At 39.2% G+C, this 21,037-nt stretch overlaps 1 protein-coding gene across 1 annotated transcript in view; it reads right to left on the reverse strand.

The window, feature by feature from the left end:
* LOC149450558 (uncharacterized) overlaps positions 1-20,807 on the reverse strand; it is a 140,329-nt gene extending 119,522 nt beyond the window's left edge. Inside the window, exon 1 of the mRNA XM_089691753.1 lies at positions 19,970-20,807. Within this exon, the coding sequence (XP_089547879.1) occupies positions 19,970-20,797 (828 nt within the window). The 5' untranslated portion in view covers positions 20,798-20,807. The remainder of the gene's footprint in view (positions 1-19,969) is intronic.
* Between the last annotated feature and the right edge of the window lie 230 nt (positions 20,808-21,037).

Genomic DNA, 21,037 nt, shown 5'->3' on the forward strand with positions numbered 1-21,037 from the left:
ACAGTGATCAGTAAAAATCGGTTCACTGATCAGTGACACTGGTGACAGAGCAGTGAAGAGGTTAACTGGGGGGGGGCGATTAGGGGGTTAAATGTGTCCTAGAGTGTTCTAACTGTGGGTATGTGCTGTTTTACTCACAATTTGTATGTCTTCTTCTCTGGCTGTAACGGAATGTGTCCAGGCAGAGAAGAATGACATCATATCCTGTCCTGTGTAAATGTCAACACAGGACAGGATAGGACAGGGACCGATCATCTGATTTCAGCCAGACATCACTGGCTGAAATTGAATGATTGATCCCTCCGGGATCAAATGGTGTCCCCCGCGGGTCGGCGGGAGCGCGCGCCCCCTGCCCACGAAAATGTCGGGAGCGCGGAGCCCGTTTTAAAAACGTGCTTTTGCGCCCCAGTGCCGCCCTGCACACGTATATATGCAGTGGCAGGGTGGCAAGTGGTTAATACATGAAAACATAACTTCTCCTAGGAGACTTATGGCTCTCTGGCAGAACTGGCTGGATACTCCGGTACTCACTCCCCATACTTCATTTGTCATAGCTTTTTATAGGTTTAACTTTTTTAGGCCCCTAAAAATGGTCCAGCCAACTGTACCCTACTAAATGGTAACTACATTGGAGGCCGATACTTGGTGTATGATCCTGTAGACACAGGCCTACTTGAACGGAGTCAGCTATCTATGTATGTACTGGAGAGAGTTACTTGCCATGTACAGGTGAATTGTTCTACGTTGCTTCTTTTTTCTCTTTTCATTTGTTTATTGAAGGTTGTTTGAGGTGATTGTAGCCGTATTAGTGCATTTGCGACATTGAAGGTAAAAGTGAAACCAGAGACAAAGCAAGTTATTGTTCTGTATGATCTGTAACATTGCCACAACTGCTTATACATTAGAATGTATGACTCCATTGTCTGGGCTGAATGTTGGATATACTGTGTGCACTTAAAAACTTAAACAATACAATTTAGTTTATGGAAAAAAAATAAAATATTTTTTTAAATTAAAGTTTATTAATAAACTCAGAGCATACAATAGGTCCAGGTAATACAAGGTATCAGTCGGAAATGCAATAGGAGGTAATACACATACAGCAAACAAAAAGATACATAGCAATACATAGGCAAAGAATCAGACGTAAGTCATCCCAGGGAAAAGAAAATGGGAAAAATGAGGACATGCAAACGCAGGAACATTAAAGGCATATCTGGTCTCAAGCCCCTATTCAGCATATTGGAATCACAGCACTGGCAGGTCCATGATATATAACCTCAGCTACCGAGCAGCAGAGAGCGGGGCAAGTGAGTCAAAGGTATGCATTGGAAATGTATACAGTAGGTGTGGAGGGGGGGAAGGGCTTGTAGGATAGGGTCTTGTACTTTTGATGAAACTGAGGTCACCCACTACAGGTTGTCAGCACATGGGTAAAATATTTTATATATATATATACAAATGATAATGTACATATGCTTTCTATATATATAACACAGGTGTCAAACACCTGTATCCAGATCCTGCCCTCTAAATTATTTCATGTGGCCCTTGTACCTCTCCTGCAGGTACCCCATTGTCTCCTCCCCCACCTTGTCTCAGCAGTTGGCAGCAGAGAAGAGAATAGAACTCCTCTGCCAAATCCTGCACCTCTCAGTGCAGCTGCAGCACTCCCCTCATCCTCACCTCCCTTGGTCTCAGCATTCAGCAGACTCTGGTAATTGACTCCACTCCTCCTCTGGACCTCCTCCAGACCCTGCACTTTCTGCTTTCCAGCTCTGCCCCCAAAGGAGGTGCACGGTGATGTTAGGGTGGGTGTGGGGTTCTTGGCATCTGATGTAATGGGGGGGTGAGGTGCTCTGGACATCTAGTCTTACAGTTACAACTGGCCCTTTGAGGACAACCATAATGCTGACACAGCCTGCGATGATATATAAGATATATTTAATAATGATAATTAAAAATAAAAACCAACTTTAGACCTTTATATAGAATTCTGATTTTTTTATTTTTTTTTGTACAGGTGGATTGATGAACCACGTTTTCGGTCATGCTGGTGTTTGTGAATACAACTCAGTCACATGGAAAAACCAAACATCTGGGTGTTGTAATTGACTGAAAGTTTTTATTGCAGTTCACTGGAGGAGTCACACAGGACACAAGTCATATCCGTGTTCTAAATGTCATAAGTGCTTTGGGTCCTCTTCAACACTGATCCAACCTCAGAGGACAACATGAGAAAAGTCATTTCAGTGTTCTGGATGTGACAATTGCTTTACAGTAAAGTCCAACCCATGTATACATAAGAGGAGTCATTTCAAGTGATTTCTTGTTTGGAACGTGACAAAGATTTTACAATGGAGGCAAAACATATTGCACACCAGAAGGTTCACACTGGAGAGGAGCCATATCAGTGTTCTGAATGTGACAAAGCTTTTACATGGAAGTCAAATCTTATCATACACCAGAGGAGTCACACTGGAGAGAAGTCATATCAGTGTTCTAAATGTGACAAAGCTTTTACACGGAAGTCATCTCTTATCAGACACCAGAGGATTCACACTGGAGAGAAGCCATATCAGTGTTCTGAATGTGACAAAGCTTTTACAGACAAGTCATCTCTTATCAGACACCAGAGGATGCACACTGGAGAGAAACCATATCAGTGTTCTGAATGTGACACAGCTTTTAGACATAAGTCAGATCTTATATCACACCACAGGATTCACACTGGAGAGAAGCCATATCAGTGTTCTGAATGTGATAAAGCTTTTACAAATAAGTCATATCTTATCATACACCAGAGGATTCACACTGGAGAGAAGTTATATCAGTGTTCTGAATGTGACAAAGCTTTTACAAATAAGTCATATCTTATCACACACCAGAGGATTCACACTGGAGAGAAGTCATATCAGTGTTCTGAATGTGACAAAGCTTTTACATGGAAGTCAGATCTTATCACACACCAGAGGATCCACACTGGAGAGAAACCACATCAATGTTCTGAATGTGATAAAACTTTTACACAGAAGTCAGTTCTCATAGCACACCAGAAGGTCCACACTGGAGAGCAGCCATATCAATGTTCTGAATGTGATAAAACATTTAAACAGAGGGGAAACCTTGTCATACATGAGAGGATTCACACTGGAGAGAACCCATATCAGTGTTCTGAATGTGATAAAGCTTTTACACAGAAGTCACATCTTCTCAGACACGAGAAGGTTCACACTGGAGAGAAGTCATATCAGTGTTCTGAATGTGATAAAACTTTTAAACGGAGAGGAAACCTTGTCATACATGAGAGGGTTCACACTGGAGAGAAGCCATATTAATGTTCAGAATGTGACAAAGCTTTTACAGGTAATTCCAGGCTAATCTGTCACCAGAGGATTCACAAGCTTGAGCTGCATAGAGGAAACTCCAGAAAGGGGCAATATTAAAGAAGTCACAGCTGTCCCATTAGGTTCACAGGCCCAATGTCTTCACACAAACTAAGGAAGACATGATGCTACTTAATTAAAAAAAAAACTTTGAAGAAACAGGACTCTAATAATCGGATTCATTCGTTTTAGTGCTTATGTCCATCAGAAACACACCTAGAAGGCCTGTGAATATTTTACCTATGGACATTTTTTCAGACAAGCAGCAATGACAACTGTATTCCTCATCATTCTCATCTTCATCCTTTTTTATGGAGCATTGACTGAACATGTAATTCATTTTCATCATTCACTAACTGAGCTATGTTCCCATGTGTTTTCTTCATTGCCAGAATCTGACCAACCAATACATGACCAACAATGCCTCAGTACCAGAGTCTAGGATGGGTCCAATGGCTTCTTGCCAAGCCTCTGAAACCTCATTAGGAGAGTCCATTCCAGGTTCTTTTGAGAATTGATACACCATAAGCTAGGCTTGAGGGTTCCAGCTAAGCCCACCTTGTCCACACCTCCCATTACATGTACCACCTCCTCTCCCATGATCAATGCCTCCTTTCCATGTTCCATCTCCTCTCATGGATGACAGCTTTGCAGGCAGGTCTGTAGCTGAGATACCAGCCAGATAGAGGTCTCTGTGTGGTTAGAGAGTAATTTCTTAAGCTGGTGTAGGCCTTCCAACACGGAGTTAATGCTGTTTTAGGGGACATATTCAACAGTATCACCTAATCCCAGCTGACCACTTATGTTTCATCTGGTTTTCTCAAAAGGGATTCTATCAGGTGAAGATTGGATGTCATTATTTTTTTTCTGTCCAGCTATTGCTCATCTCCATAAACTATTCACACGGTACAACTGCAAGATATCTGAACTTACAAAGTGCTAAGTGTGCGGTCATATTCCTACCACTTCTTCTGGGAGACTGAAATTCCTCTTATTGGGGTTCACCTTAATGACTCTGAATGAACGGGTCCCTTTTTGGGGCAAAGTGTGCAAAGAGCGCTAATTATTCCTGGAAATGCTAAGACATCGGCACTAAAGTGTAACAATGGGCAAAATCAATAATTACATAAATGGTGCAATCTGTCATTAGCATAAATGTTTTATGTTTTTCCAAGTCTCCCCTTGTAACATTTTTATTACCTGTTGACCCTCCCAGTAGATCTGTTTTTTTCCTGCTTCCTGTAGAAGGCCAAGCTATTTGGCAAAAATAAAAGTTGGGGGGGGTAGGAAACACCATATAACAGTGCTGGGGGTGCTTACAACTGTCAACTTCCATTCATATGGTGGGTTGAACCTTATAGAAATCCTGTTGCTGTAACTGCTGTAGAAGTGTTAGCTGAAGTTGGACTTTACTTGTTGTGTGTCTTACTTATAATCTATCTAAGACTTCCCTGTACAGGGTGACAACGCTGCTGTGTAATGTTCCTGCAGAATGATCAGGGTTGTCACCCTGTTACAGAAGGTGGGAAATAACAGATCTACAGACAGGACCAACAGCTGATACAACTATGTTGCAGAGGGAACTCTGGGAATGCTAATGACAGATTGCATTACACATTCAGTTAGCAGACTTCCTGCTGTTGGTCTTCTGTTTGAATTGTGTTCTGATATTTACTGTCCTGCTGTAAAAGGTGTAAATGATTGCCCACATGTTTCCTGTAGTGGCAGGGACTACAAACTCATATCAGGAATAGTAGGATGGGTACTTACCCAAGGGGATCACCTTTTTGGATTTGGAAGAAACATTTCACATGGTTTCTGAAATTCCAGTAATGACACCAACAAGGGGAGTCTCACTTACTTCACTAACAATAGGAGAGCCAATCACAGGCCAGTAACATTTCATGGTTTCTCAATAGAAACAATTGAGTACTGTCCGTGTGTAGGATTTTTAGACACATATAATACTGCTTTAGTGTCTTGAGGCGATTATGAATGAAAGAGCCATTGTAATAAAAAATGAAGTGTGATTTTATTCTATCACACAATGGTGTCAAATAAACAATGTAAAGCGTATTATGAACAGTTCCATCTAGATGAAACTACTGTAAAACTGACAAGCGAAAGTTCAAAGAAAAAGTCACCATTATCTGTCATGGCTGTTCTTGCCATGTGCGATTCTCATGTCCTTGTCCAACTCAAAGTCCGAGAGAGAAGACGGAAGTGACGTTAATGATGATCTCTTGTCTTGCAGCACCTGTTGCAGCTTCTCAGACGTGTGTTTGCAAGAGTCATGTTGCTTGTGTGTATCAGAGAGAGTGTGTGAGCGTGAGTGTGTGTCCGTTCCGATGGTCTTTTATGAGGCAAATGTACGTCATAGTTAGTGATCATAATACCTTCTATGGAAAGTATTACTGCTTAGCAAAGCTATTTCATAAAAGGGAAAGATGCTAAACATATGATGTTTGATGGACAGGAACATATGTATGCTGATGTACCAATGATGTAACCCTTAGCTATATATTTAAAAGATAGTATAGCTTAAGAACATATCAATGTATAATCACTAAACTATATATGTATCAGTGTTAGAGACGTATACTAAATATACACAGAAAATACGTAATGTAATAGTAAGTCACTTCTAATAACCTTGACATAACTACCAAATACTTTTAACCAACTATCTCTAAATATAGTCTACTCAACTTTCAACTGGTATATACTATTTCAGCTTAACTTGTATATCTTTTGGTCTCAGCTATAACTGAAGAATAGTAAATACTACCATTTGTCACAGACCACTTACATATATTAATATTAATTATGACTAATCATAAAAACCAAATATTTTGCAAGCTTGCCATCAATATAAGTGCCGAATCATAATTTAGATTTAACATTTCCCCCTTATTATGATTAGTCTAAAATTAATGCCAAATCAATGCACACTTCATTCATGTCCCATACACACCGTCTTATACCAAATGATCGTATATATTCTTCATAACTGGACCAATCAAAAATAACTTTCCTTCAAAACTCTATACCTAATCTTTCAGTTTCTCTTCCTAAAATTCTTAATCATAATGTTAATTGATATATGATAATATAGTAATAATAATAATAATAATAAAAATAATTAAATGATGTAATAATAATTAATGTAGTATATTTCCATATTTGTATAATATTTTAACGCTCCGGAAATATACTTTCCATTCTACAATGTGTCATAAGTTTATATTGCTCCTATAAGAGTAATATATTTCTTGAATCTTTTAACAAAAGATATTCTAATAACTGGAATAACTCTATGAAGTTTTAACCAAAAAATATTCCATATATGAATATGTAAAAAATAATAATAATATTATCCCAATATGGATGTAAGTATCGGAATAAAAGGATCATTAAAATGTATATGTGACCTATAACAATATTATCAATAATAAATTATTTTATCATCAATAAATAGATTTCCTCTTGATGAATCTTTTCTTCATGCAATGTCTATATAATATCTTCTTTAAGTTCTGTAAAGTAGAAACATTTTTGTTGAACGCGATAAATCAGTCACAAGTGTGAAGTATTGAGTTCTTGTTCAATCTTCTTTAACGTCCAAATTCCTTAAAGTTGGCTTGTAGGAGATTGTTACGCTTCATATTTGATTTTAGATGTCATTTCTGTAAAGAAATGCAGTATCATTACTTTGGCACAAACATTGCATTAGTCTTGCACCTATTTCAACAAATATGAAAGATTATGGAAGATTATGGAACAATCAGTGTATGAGTTTGAAACACATATTGTGAAGTATCATTACTTCCTATTTCCTTTTACAGAAAACTTCTATATATCAATCAAAATACTGTCCTAATCCTGTCTAAGATTACCTAAACTAGAATACAAAAGTAGTGTGAGATTTAGGTATGACAGGACGCAATATTTCATCATAGGTCATGACCGCAAAACCCTGTTTTATTAAACAAAGAAAGGTTTTGTATCACCCCAGAGATGACAAAGGTTTATGCCTTTGTTCTCATCCCTATAATATTAGAAATATGCGTAGCTGTTTTCTGTGCTGATGTCATTACTCTAGTGTTAGAGTGTTCTTCATTACTGCATGTGTTGCTGTGAATGTGAGGTAGAGACTTGTCTGATGCAGCTGTACCTATCACAATGTGTTTGGCTAACAGTGCTCTTATCCACTGAGGATACTTTTCACGGCATTCTCTGAATGTATCTTCCTCAAGAATTCTTCTTAGTGAACTGTCAGGAGACTGTAATATGATACTATGTGACTTTACTGTGCTTTCTGATGCTTTGATTGCATAAAAGAAACTCAACAGTTGTTGTGCCTCTGATGTCAAAGTTCTTTCCAATGGTGATAAATCTCTGGAGAAGTAACTAATTAGTCTCTCATTACCTTCTTTTAATTGAGACAAAGTTACTGAAATTGCATTCTCAGATACATGAGTTTTCACAACAAAAGGAGCATTGGAACAAACCTTAATAGTACCTAATGCTGGCGCATTCTGCAAATCCTTTTTCAACACTTTTAAAGCATTATTCTCATTTGGACCCCATTGGTCAACTAAGTTATTTTTACTCTTCAAAAGATGATATAATGGCTTAACTTTCTCTGCGAAACCATGTATAAACTCTTTACAATGATTTATGTTTTTCAAAAATAGTTGCAATGCTTTATGTGTTGTAGGAACTGGAAAGGCAGTGATAGCTCTGACTGTTTCCTGCAATAATTGTCTCTTCCCTTGACTGATCTGCATGTGAAAGCATTTCACCTGACTTTTCATCAGCTGAACTCTTTCCGGGTTTAATTTAAGACCTGCATCCTGTAACAACATAAATAACTCAGACAAAAGAGTAATATGTTCGTTAACATTCTGCGTACTTAGCATAATTGTATTTACATGCTGAAAAATGCATTCTGGCCTTGAAAATTGTGATAGAATTTTTTCTATGGACTCATGGACTACACCATCACTGATGTCTAAACCAGCTACTAATCGAGTGAATGCATAAGTCTCTTTCTGAAACTTAAAAGCTAACTTGTATTGACAACTTTTAGCTATGGGGATCGAAAAATGACTGTTATCGGTTTCCAAAACAGAAAACACTTTGGATTCGGCCTTTAAATGTAACTTGATATTAGAATGATCAGGAACAACTGCTTTGTTATTTGTGATATGTTTATTCAGTGTCCTGAAATCAACTGACAAAGAATATGAATTGTCAGCATTTTTGATAGGCCAAATACAGTTATTTACCACTGATTGTGTTTTCTTTAAAATCCCAAGTTGTACAAACTCTTGAACAATGGCAGAAAGTGTTCCTATTGATTCTTGTGGTAACTCATACTGATTAAGGGGTATAGGATCTTTTCCCTCAATATTCAATTCTGTATCTTTCAAAGTTCCTATGTCATTTTTAAATTTTGACCACAAACTTGGAAAACGTTGTACCAATTTTTGTAAAGCATAATTACCATCAGTATCAGGCCATTTTTGTGCTGTAGACATTTTAGAGTTGAAACCAACATCACTGTATATAGAAGGATCCATTAACATTGATTTGGGCCTAGATGGATTCCTCCAAATAACTTTCGTCATAATATCAATAATCCACTTCTGCTTATTGATAAAATCAATGCCAAGAATATTCTCGGTGGCATTACTATACCAAATATCAATGTTAGTTTTCACTAGCCCAGGTACTTCAAATGTTACATTAGGCACCTGTCTAGCAGTGGAATGACCTGTATTATTAAAACCTTTTATATTACACATGGGTGAATTTGGTTTCACAGGTACGTTTTCTCTGGTCAGACTAATCTCAGATCCACTGTCAATCAGAAATGTAATCTTTTTACCATTTAGTAAACCTTGTATAAATGGTCTTCCATTGTCATCCAATACAATTGGAGCGACAAATTCTAACGATATTGGGGATGAATGTGGACGTGATTCTATTTTTGGAACTGGTAATAAACCATTTGTGTCTGTGACAGCCCTTCTCACCATGTTGTTAGAATAGTTGTTGCCAGGGCTGAACTAACAACTCATGGGGCCCCCAGGCAAAAGGGGATCATGGGGCCCCTGTGTCCTTGCCCAAACTCAAAAAAGTCTATGAAAAAGGTACCAGGGGCATCTCATGGGGCCCCCTACCGACCCCAAGCCCTCGGGCAGTGCCCGAGTTTCCAAATGGTCAGTCCGCCCCCTGGTTGTTGCTAGTCAAAGTGTGAATTTGTTTAACTGTTGAGGCATAAGGCAATTCAGTTAAACTTTTATCATTACACAACACAGCAGGTTGTACAAAAGCTGCTTTTTCACTTTTTATTTACATTTTCTTTATTTGTGAGTCGATTTTAAACTTCCAACAATGCCGTCTGATATGACGATGTTTATGACAGCGAAAGCATGTGGTATACGTTTTATGGCTCACTTGCTTGCATCTGTCGTTGTCATTCTTACTGGGACCTGTGGTTCCTGGCATAACTGCAGTCTGACTGTTGTTGTCACTTTGAATCACATCTATCTCATAAGTGAGATTGCTATTTTTCAATTTTCTCCGAATTTTGTCAATGAAACTTACTATGTCATTCAAATTTTGTTTTTCCTCTGCTATGACAACTGTCACTGGATCAAGATACTTGAATTTCTTTACAAAAGCTTTGATCATAGCTGAGTCTTCCTCATTTTCTACTCCAAATATAATTTTATATGCTTTGGAAAACTTATTTTAAAACTCAAAAGGATCTTCGTCAGCAGTAGTCTGAAGTAAGTCAAGCATTTCTACAGAAGGTACGTCTTCACCTGTTGAACATAACAGCAATTGTCGCAGTCTGTCTGTCGCGTCATTATGTTTTTTCTGGTCTTTATCGTTAATAACAGAATTTTTAATTCGAGACATAAATTTAATTGGCAGCCACAACGGAAATAAATAATTTATGTCATGATTTGAAATCTGATGGCATTTGACATGCATTTCATATATTTCCATGTTGCTATAGATATCTTTATCTGAATCATAAGCAGGGATGTCTTTTAATACTTTCATTAATTGATTATGTATTTGCAACTTAAGTTTTGCAGTTTTACATAACAATTCTTTATGTTTAATTTGTGTTTCGTCATCAGAGTCAATATCCGAACTTTCAGAGATATCGGACAGCCGTGGCTCTGATCTTGGATCACTCTGTTTGTCATCTGTGTTTATCATGGCAACCTGTTTACTGTCATTCTGCAGTCTTAACAAAAGATTTGTCTTTGAGTCAATATTTGTTCCTCAAGATTCTCTATGTAATTACAAAAAATGTCACAGTTTGGGCAACTAAGAGCATCTTGAGACACATTTTCATGCTTTTCTGTATTCTGTACAGTGCTACATTCTGTCTGCTTTAATATACAAGATTTTTTAACAGATAAATCAACATTCAAAATCATTTTGTTGAATATTCTTACTAAATTTAAGATGTTAGATATCTTTTTACGCTGTCTGTGCACAGTAAATCTAGATTTATCTATCTGAATATTGGCCTGTAAACATTCGTTATACATATAGTGCCATAGCTGACCGTCTTCAGGATATAAAGAAACATCTTTAACCATTAGCCGCCCGGCCAATGGCAGTTTGGCGGCTTCAGATGTGCCTCTTCATTCCGGGTGCACGCCATTTGGCGTGCTCCCGCACATGCGCCGTTTGCGGTAATGCAGAGCGGCGCAGCAGCGCGATCTGTCACGGGCCATGCACCTCGGACACGGCAAATGACAGATCCGAGTACCGGCTCCCGTTGCTGGTACCATGTGACCTGCTGTGACCAATCACAGCAGGTCACATGACAGTTGTATACAATGGATGGCTTCATTCATGATGCCATCCATTGTATACTGTGCCTAGCTGTGAATGGTCACAGCTAATCACATGCACATGTCATGTGATTAGCTGTGACCAAATCACAGCTAAGCACAAAAAAAAAAAAAAAAAAAAAAAAAAAGAAAAGCTGAATGAATCGATGTCATTCAGGTAAATGCTTGCTTATAGCGAAATAATTCTTTGCTATAAGCAAATTGTGTAAAAAAAAAAAAATACTGATCACTTCCCCAAAGTAGTACAGTGTTGCTATGGTAACATTGTACTACTTTGGTCATAGTAAAATATGAAAAAAAAATCTTAAAAAAAAAAAAATATATATTTTTTTTTCATACTGTCACCAGTCAGTGTCCCTGTTAACCGCCATGCCAGTTATATGATGACGCTGTACTGCACTGGTGACAGTATGTAAAAAAAAAAAAATATTGAAAATAATTTTTTTAATTTTTTAATTTTCCGAAAAATTATGACAAAAAAATACAACTTCAAAAAACTCGCCATGCCTCTTATGAAGTATGTCGGACTGTCTACTCTGCAAAAAGGGGTCATTTGTGGGATATCTGTACCGTCCTGACATTGGGGGGATATCTGTACCATTCTGACATTTGGGGGATATCTGTACCGTCCTGACATTTGGGGGATATCTGTACCGTCCTGACATTTGGGGGATATCTGTACTGTCCTGACATTTGGGGGATATCTGTACCGTTCTGACATTTGGGGGATATCTGTACCATTCTGACATTTGGGGGATATCTGTACCGTCCTGACATTTGGGGGATATCTGTACCGTTCTGACATTTGGGGGATATCTGTACCGTTCTGACATTTGGGGGATATCTGTACCGTTCTGACATTTGGGGGATATCTGTACCGTTCTGACATTTGGGGGATATCTGTACCGTTCTGACATTTGTGGGATATCTGTACTGTTCTGAAATTCTTGGACCTCAAGAAATGAGATTGGCTGTCAGTACTTCAGGATTGATCAATATTCAGATCTATACCATAGTTTGTGAACTCTATAACTTTCCTACAAACTAAAAAATACATCCTAATTTGGGTTATTTTCAGCAAAGACATGTAGCAGAATACATCTCGGCCTAAATTTATGAAGAACAATTATTTGTAAACTTTTATAACAGAAACAAAGAAAAATGTGTTTTTTTTTCAAAATTTTTGGTCTTTTTTTGTTAATTTAGAAAAAAATAAAAACCCCAGCGGTGATTAAATACCACCAAAAGAAAGCTCTAGTTGTGTGAAGAAAATGATAAAATTTTAGTTTGGGTACAGTGTTGTATGACCGCGTAATTGTCATTCAAAGTGTGAGAGCGCTGAAACCTGAAAAATGGCCTGGGCAGGAAGGTGTAAAATTGCCCGGTATTGAAGGGGTTAAACTCTAGCTTGCTTTCATTAACTAAATCATCAATAAATTCCATAATTGTTACTCACCGTAATCAGATGATTTTCTTGTTTGACCCGGCTCAGTCACTGGACCTCTCGTTCACGTCTGACGAAACACAAACGCCTTCACTTCTAGGTTCTTTTCACCGTGTTTTTCCCAAGACTTGACAATCACAGAATTGTGCGTTCTCCCCCTTATCAAGGAATGGAAAACCAGAGAAAAACTGCAGCGGAGGCTGGCTCACCAAAATGTTGGATTTTAGACACATATAATACTTCTTTTAGTGTCTTGAGGCGATTATGAATGAAAGAGCCATTGAAATAAAAAATGAAGTGTGATTTTATTCTGTCACACAATGGTGTAAGATAACAATGTAAAGTGTATCATGAACAGTTCCATGTAGATACAACTACTGTAGAAATAACAATGTAAAGCGTATCATGAACAGTTCCATGGAGATACAACTACTGTAGAAATAACAATGTAAAGTGTATCATGAACAGTTCCATGGAGATACAACTACTGTAGAAATAACAATGTAAAGCGTATCATGAACAGTTCCATGGAGATACAACTACTGTAGAAATATCAATGTAAGCGTATCATGAACAGTTCCATGGAGATACAACTACTGTAGAAATAACAATGTAAAGCGTATCATGAACAGTTCCATGGAGATACAACTACTGTAGAAATAACAATGTAAGTGTATCATGAACAGTTCCATGTAGATACAACTACTGTAGAAATAACAATGTAAAGCGTATCATGAACAGTTCCATGGAGATACAACTACTGTAGAAATATCAATGTAAAGCGTATCATGAACAGTTCCATGGAGATACAACTACTGTAGAAATAACAATGTAAGTGTATCATGAACAGTTCCATGGAGATACAACTACTGTAGAGATAACAATGTAAAGTGTATCATGAACAGTTCCATGGAGATACAACTACTGTAGAAATAACAATGTAAAGCGTATCATGAACAGTTCCATGGAGATACAACTACTGTAGAAATAACAATGTAAGTGTATCATGAACAGTTCCATGTAGATACAACTACTGTAGAAATAACAATGTAAAGTGTATCATGAACAGTTCCATGGAGATACAACTACTGTAGAAATAACAATGTAAAGCGTATCATGAACAGTTCCATGTAGATACAACTACTGTAGAAATAACAATGTAAGTGTATCATGAACAGTTCCATGGAGATACAACTACTGTAGAGATAACAATGTAAGTGTATCATGAACAGTTCCATGGAGATACAACTACTGTAGAAATAACAATGTAAAGCGTATCATGAACAGTTCCATGGAGATACAACTACTGTAGAAATAACAATGTAAGTGTACCATGAACAGTTCCATGGAGATACAACTACTGTAGAAATATCAATGTAAAGCGTATCATGAACAGTTCCATGGAGATACAACTACTGTAGAGATAACAATGTAAAGCGTATCATGAACAGTTCCATGGAGATACAACTACTGTAGAAATAACAATGTAAAGTGTATCATGAACAGTTCCATGGAGATACAACTACTGTAGAAATATCAATGTAAAGCGTATCATGAACAGTTCCATGGAGATACAACTACTGTAGAAATATCAATGTAAAGCGTATCATGAACAGTTCCATGTAGATACAACTACTGTAGAAATAACAATGTAAGTGTATCATGAACAGTTCCATGGAGATACAACTACTGTAGAAATAACAATGTAAAGTGTATCATGAACAGTTCCATGGAGATACAACTACTGTAGAAATAACAATGTAAAGTGTATCATGAACAGTTCCATGGAGATACAACTACTGTAGAAATAACAATGTAAAGCGTATCATGAACAGTTCCATGTAGATACAACTACTGTAGAAATAACAATGTAAGTGTATCATGAACAGTTCCATGGAGATACAACTACTGTAGAAATAACAATGTAAAGCGTATCATGAACAGTTCCATGGAGATACAACTACTGTAGAAATAACAATGTAAGTGTACCATGAACAGTTCCATGGAGATACAACTACTGTAGAAATATCAATGTAAAGCGTATCATGAACAGTTCCATGGAGATACAACTACTGTAGAGATAACAATGTAAAGCGTATCATGAACAGTTCCATGGAGATACAACTACTGTAGAAATAACAATGTAAAGTGTATCATGAACAGTTCCATGGAGATACAACTACTGTAGAAATATCAATGTAAAGCGTATCATGAACAGTTCCATGGAGATACAACTACTGTAGAGATAACAATGTAAGTGTATCATGAACAGTTCCATGGAGATACAACTACTGTAGAAATAACAATGTAAAGTGTATCATGAACAGTTCCATGGAGATACAACTACTGTAGAAATAACAATGTAAAGCGTATCATGAACAGTTCCATGTAGATACAACTACTGTAGAAATAACAATGTAAAGCGTATCATGAACAGTTCCATGGAGATACAACTACTGTAGAAATAACAATGTAAAGCGTATCATGAACAGTTCCATGGAGATACAACTACTGTAGAAATATCAATGTAAAGTGTATCATGAACAGTTCCATGGAGATACAACTACTGTAGAAATAACAATGTAAAGCGTATCATGAACAGTTCCATGTAGATACAACTACTGTAGAAATAACAATGTAAAGCGTATCATGAACAGTTCCATGTAGATACAACTACTGTAGAAATAACAATGTAAAGCGTATCATGAACAGTTCCATGGAGATACAACTACTGTAGAAATATCAAGCAGAAGTGTAAAGATAAGTCACCATTATCTGTCATGGCTGTCCTGGCCATGTGCTGTTCTCCATGTTCTTGTCCTTCTCATGTCTTTTGGGAAGTAGACGGAAGTGAGGATCTTGCAGCATGCACCTGTTGCAGCTTCTCAGACGTGGATGTGTGTGTATACAAGAGTGTCAGTGTTAGCGTTTCCAACTGTCCCTTATGGACCTTTTATATAGGAACAGCGTCATAGCTAACGATCTTAATACCTTCTATGGACATTATTACTGCTTGGCAAAGCCATTTCATACAAGGAAGGGGATGCTATATATGATGTTTGATGGACAGGTACAGATGTGATGTACATAATACTATAAGATGATGATGTCACCTCAGCTATTCATATTTAACCACTTCCAGACCGGACACTTTTACCCCCTTCCCCCCAGGGCAATTTTCAGCTTTTAGCGCTATCACACTTTGAATGACAATTGCGCGGTCATGCAACACTGTACCCAAATGAATTTTTTACCATTTTTTTGAGATAGATAAAGCTTTATTTTGGTGGTATTTATTCACCACTGGGATTTGTATTTTTTTTGCTATGTAAATGAAATGTCCAAAAATTTTGAAAAAAAGTGTTTTTTTTATAAAATTTTGCAAATAAATAATATTTCATCATAAATCTTAGCCAAAATGTATTCCGTTATCTTTTTAGTAAAAAAATAAAAAATCCAAATTAGTTTATAAGCAAAAATTATAATTTTTAAACATTTTTTTTTACATTTTTATTTTATTTTTTTATATTATTATTTTTTATTTTTATTTTTTACATACTGTCACCCTAGCAGTACAGTGTCACCATGGTGACACTGTACTACTTGTGAGGGGTGATGAAGATTTTTTTTTTTTTTTTTTACACTGATTGCTTTTACACCCATATAGGATGTAAAAGCAATCATTTCTCTTTCTCTCTGTGTGCATTCCTGCACTCATTAAGAAGAACTGAGTGAGCTGTGATTGGTCACATCCTGTCACATGGTACAAGGCTTTTGTGAATAGCCTTGTACCATGTGACCTCTGTGATCATTCACAGACTTCACACGTAGTAAGCAATGATGTCACAAGTGACATCTTGCTTACTACTTTGCATGTGATCACTGATTGGCCAATCAGTGATCACATGATCGGGACCTCGTACAGAGGTCCCGTCCGACGATCGGTGTTTCACTGTGTCCGGAGGACACAGCGGGCACCGGATCGCGGTGCTGCGCGCTCCCAGGGAGCGTGCACAAGCAGGGTGCGGGGAGGCCGTTTATTGACGGCCACCCGACCCTGCAGTGCCACCGTCCGGCCGTTTATATACAACGGCCGGTCGGCAAGTGGTTAAATGATAATATAACTTAAGAACATATCTTTACAACATATCAATGTATAATCACTAATCTATATATGTATCAATGTTAGAGACGTATACTAAATACACACAGATACTATTAAATACATTATGTAATAACAAGTCACTTCTAATACCTCTGACATTTTACTACCAGAGACGTCTAACCAGCTACACCGAAATATAGAATACTCAGCCTTCAGCTGGATAGCTGGTCAGCTAACTCCTGTCTTATGTTACTGTCTCAGCTTAACATTCATATCTTTCAGTCTCAGTTATATCTGAAGAATACTAATACTACCATTTGTCAGAAGACCATTCACACATATTAATATTAATTATGACTAATCATAAAAAACAAATATTTTGCAAGCTTGCCATCAATATAAGTGCCGAATCATAAATGTGATTTCTTACAGAGAACCCCACTAATAACACTGAACCTTGGGGTACCCCACTAATAACACTGAACCTTGGGGTACACCACTAATAACACTGAACCCTGGGGTACCCCACTAATAACACTGAACCTTGGGGTACCCCACTAATAACACTGACCCTTGGGGTACCCCACTAATAACACTGAACCCTGGGGTACCCCACTAATAACCCTGAACCTTGGGGTACCCCACTAATAACCCTGAACCTTGGGGTACACCACTAATAACACTGAACCCTGGGGTACCCCACTAATAACACTGAACCTTGGGGTCCCCCACTGACACCCCCAGACCATTCAGAGTATGAATCATTAACCACTACTCTCTGAATATGATATTTTAGCCAGTTTTCTATCCATTTACATTCTGATTTTTCCATCCCATAGACTTACACATTAGCCGTGTGTGGGGAACTGTGTCCAAGTATACCACGTCCACCACCACCCCTCTGTCCAAGTATACCACGTCCACTGCCACCCCTCTGTCCGAGTATACCACGTCCACTGCCACCCCTCTGTCCGAGTATACCACGTCCACCGCCACCCCTCTGTCCAAGTATACCACATCCACTGCCCCCCCTCTGTCCAAGTATACCACGTCCACCGCCACCCCTCTGTCCAAGTATACCACGTCCACTGCCCCCCCTCTGTCCAAGTATACCACATCCACCGCCACCCCTCTGTCCAAGTATACCACGTCCACCCCACTGTCCAATTATACCACGTCCACCGCCACCCCTCTGTTCAAGTATACCACATCCACCGCCACCCCTCTGTCCAAGTATACCACGTCCACCGCCACCCCACTGTCCAATTATACCACGTCCACCGCCACCCCTCTGTCCAAGTATACCACATCCACCGCCACCCCTCTGTCCAAGTATACCACGTCCACAGGCACCCTTCTGTCCAAGTATACCACCTCCACAGCCACCCTTATGTCCAATTATACCACGTCCACCACCCTCCCTCTGTCCAAGTATACCACATCCACCTCTCTGTCTAATTATACCACGACTACAGCCACCCCTCTGTCCAAGTATACCACGTCCACTGCCACCCCTCTGTCCAAGTATACCACGTCCACCTCCACTCCTCTGTCCAAGTATACCACATCCACCGCCACCCCTCTGTCCAAGTATACCACGTCCACCTCTCTGTCTAATTATACCACGACTACAGCCACCCTTCTGTCCAAGTATACCACGTTCACCGTCACTCCTCTGTCCAAGTATACCACAACCACCACCACTTCTCTCCTCTAAGGCCCAGTGGGTGTATGCCAGCCGGTCGACGGGCTTTATTCACCTTTATTCTATTCTATAATATTTCTGGATCATATCAATTGTGAGACAATGTGGATCATCTGGGGGGTGTCAGTACCACCCCCCATTATGGACAAGAGCCCCCCATGCTCCTTTGTATACACAGAGCTGAAGAAAGAAGGACAATGTATGAAATCCTCTTTGTCCCCAGTCACCCCCTCTAGATGGTTCTGTAAAGGGCCTACATGCTGGGACCGGACCTTTCTACTATTCATAGATTGGAGGAATGTTTTGGGGTCGTCCTGATATCTTTCTGTCGTTTGTTTTCAGTTTTTGCCTTTATTTCCTTTTTGCATCTTCTGTTCTATTCTTTGTAATGTGTAAACGATGATCGCGTTCCTTCATTGTTATATTTAATAAAAGCTCTTTTCTTATTATCTATCGCTTTTGTAACTTTGGCCGTAAGCCACATAGGTTGGATTTGTAGCCTTTTATACTTGTTGCCCATGGGAATATATTTTGCAGTGTGGTCACATACAGTCTTTATGAAGAACTCCCATTTCTGTGTTGTGTTCATCGATGCCAATATTCCCTCCCAGTCTAAGTCTTGGAGAGCAGCTCTCAGCCTTAGAAAATTAGCTCTCTTAAAGTTGTTTTTATTTTTCCCTTATGTGCTAGCTACAGCTAACAATAAATGAAATCATGTTATGGTCACTGCTGCCCTTGCAGCCCTTTCCATCTGTGGGAGGAGCTGAGTCTCCACCTCCTCATTAACACTGGGAGGCCTATAACAAACTCCAATGATGACCTTTGTAGTACCGCCCCCCATGTGCAGTTCCACCCATAATACTTCAGCCTCATCACACTCTCCATCAACTAGGTCCTCTTTCACACTCGCTCTGAGATCACTTCTCACATAGAGACAGACACCACCACCTTTCCTATTTCCCCCGTCTCTCCGAAAGAGAACCTAGCCAGGAATATGAATGGCCCAGTCATGTGAGGAATGAAGCCAAGATTCAGCAATACCAATTCAATCCTAGTTCTCTTCATGCACCAAACCTTCCAACTCACCTATTGTGCTGGGCACACTTCTGGCATTGGGGAACAAACACTTTCATTCACTGACAGCTTGTCCATTCACTGACACCTTGTCCATTCACTGACACCTTGTCCATTCACTGACACCTTGTCCATTCACCGACACCTTGTCCATTCACTGACACATTGTTCACACGGATTTTGTGTATTTTTCATTTGTATACAAATGGTACCAATTCCACTGGTTGTTTGTAACATGGGAACCTTCTTATCATCTGCCATAGCCCTCCCCCCATCTTTCCCCATTCCACCCCCCAAAAACTACTGACCTCTGTCTGATCTGTCTACCCCGTTATAATACCTGATGTACACAAAGACAGGACTTCAGTGAGGAACATTTCCCTCACTCAGGACAGGAAAATAGCTTCTCCCCGTGTGAGATCTCTGATGTCTGAAAAGACTGGACGTATATGAAAAACATTTTCCACACTCAGGACAGGAATATGGCTTCTCCCCCGTGTGAGATCTTTGATGTCTGTAAAAATGGGACTTAAATGAAAAATGTTTCCCGCACTCAGGACAGAAATATGGCTTCTCCCCCGTGTGAGATTTCTGATGTTTGTTAAAACTGGACTTCACTGAAAAACATTTCCCGCACTCAGGACAGGAATACGGCTTCAATCCCGTGTGAGTTCTCTGATGTTCGTAAAGATGGGACTTTTCTGAAAAACATTTTCCACACTCAGGACAAGAATACGGCTTCTCCCCTGTGTGATATCTCTGATGTGTGTAAAGATGGGACTTCACTGAAAAACATTTCCAGCACTCAGAACAGGAATACGGCTTCTCCCCTGTGTGAGACCTTTCATGTATGACAAGACTTGATTTTTGTGAAAAACATTTCCCGCACTCAGGACAGGAATACGGCTTCTCCCCCGTGTGAGATCTTTTATGCACATTAAGATAGGATTTAGAACGGAAACCCTTCCCGCACTCAGTACAGGAGAAGCTCTTCCCTGTTGGAAGGCCGGCCCGGTCCCGCACAGTCTGAGGTTCCTCAGGATACGAGGAATCCGATGGTCCATCTACACTGGGTGGTGCCGGATGGACATTGGAGGGAGCCGGGTTTTCTCCTGGACTAGACTGTGTGATGTCCTCATCTTCTACTTTCCAGTCTGGAGACAAAGTGAGACAATCCTCGGAGGTTTTCCTCATCTCCCGGCCATGGACTAAAATACAAAGACAAAGAGGATTACTAGACAGGAGCTGATTGGTTCCCCCAAACCAGGACTCCGCCCACATCAGGCAGCTTGGTCTCTGAGGAGCTTACAATTCCACCCTCAAGGGAACTAGGAAATGGCTCCTCTGATCTCCTACCAGGTCATTTCTTTATTCATGGACCTTAGTCAGAGAGTGAGTAAACAACCAGAACTGTCTTTTATAGGAGGGACAGTG

This window comes from Staurois parvus, unplaced genomic scaffold, assembly GCF_062004578.1.
Source record: "Staurois parvus isolate SC_StPar_1 unplaced genomic scaffold, SC_StPar_1.0 ptg000571l, whole genome shotgun sequence".
In the NCBI taxonomy this organism is placed as follows: Eukaryota; Metazoa; Chordata; class Amphibia; order Anura; family Ranidae; genus Staurois; species Staurois parvus.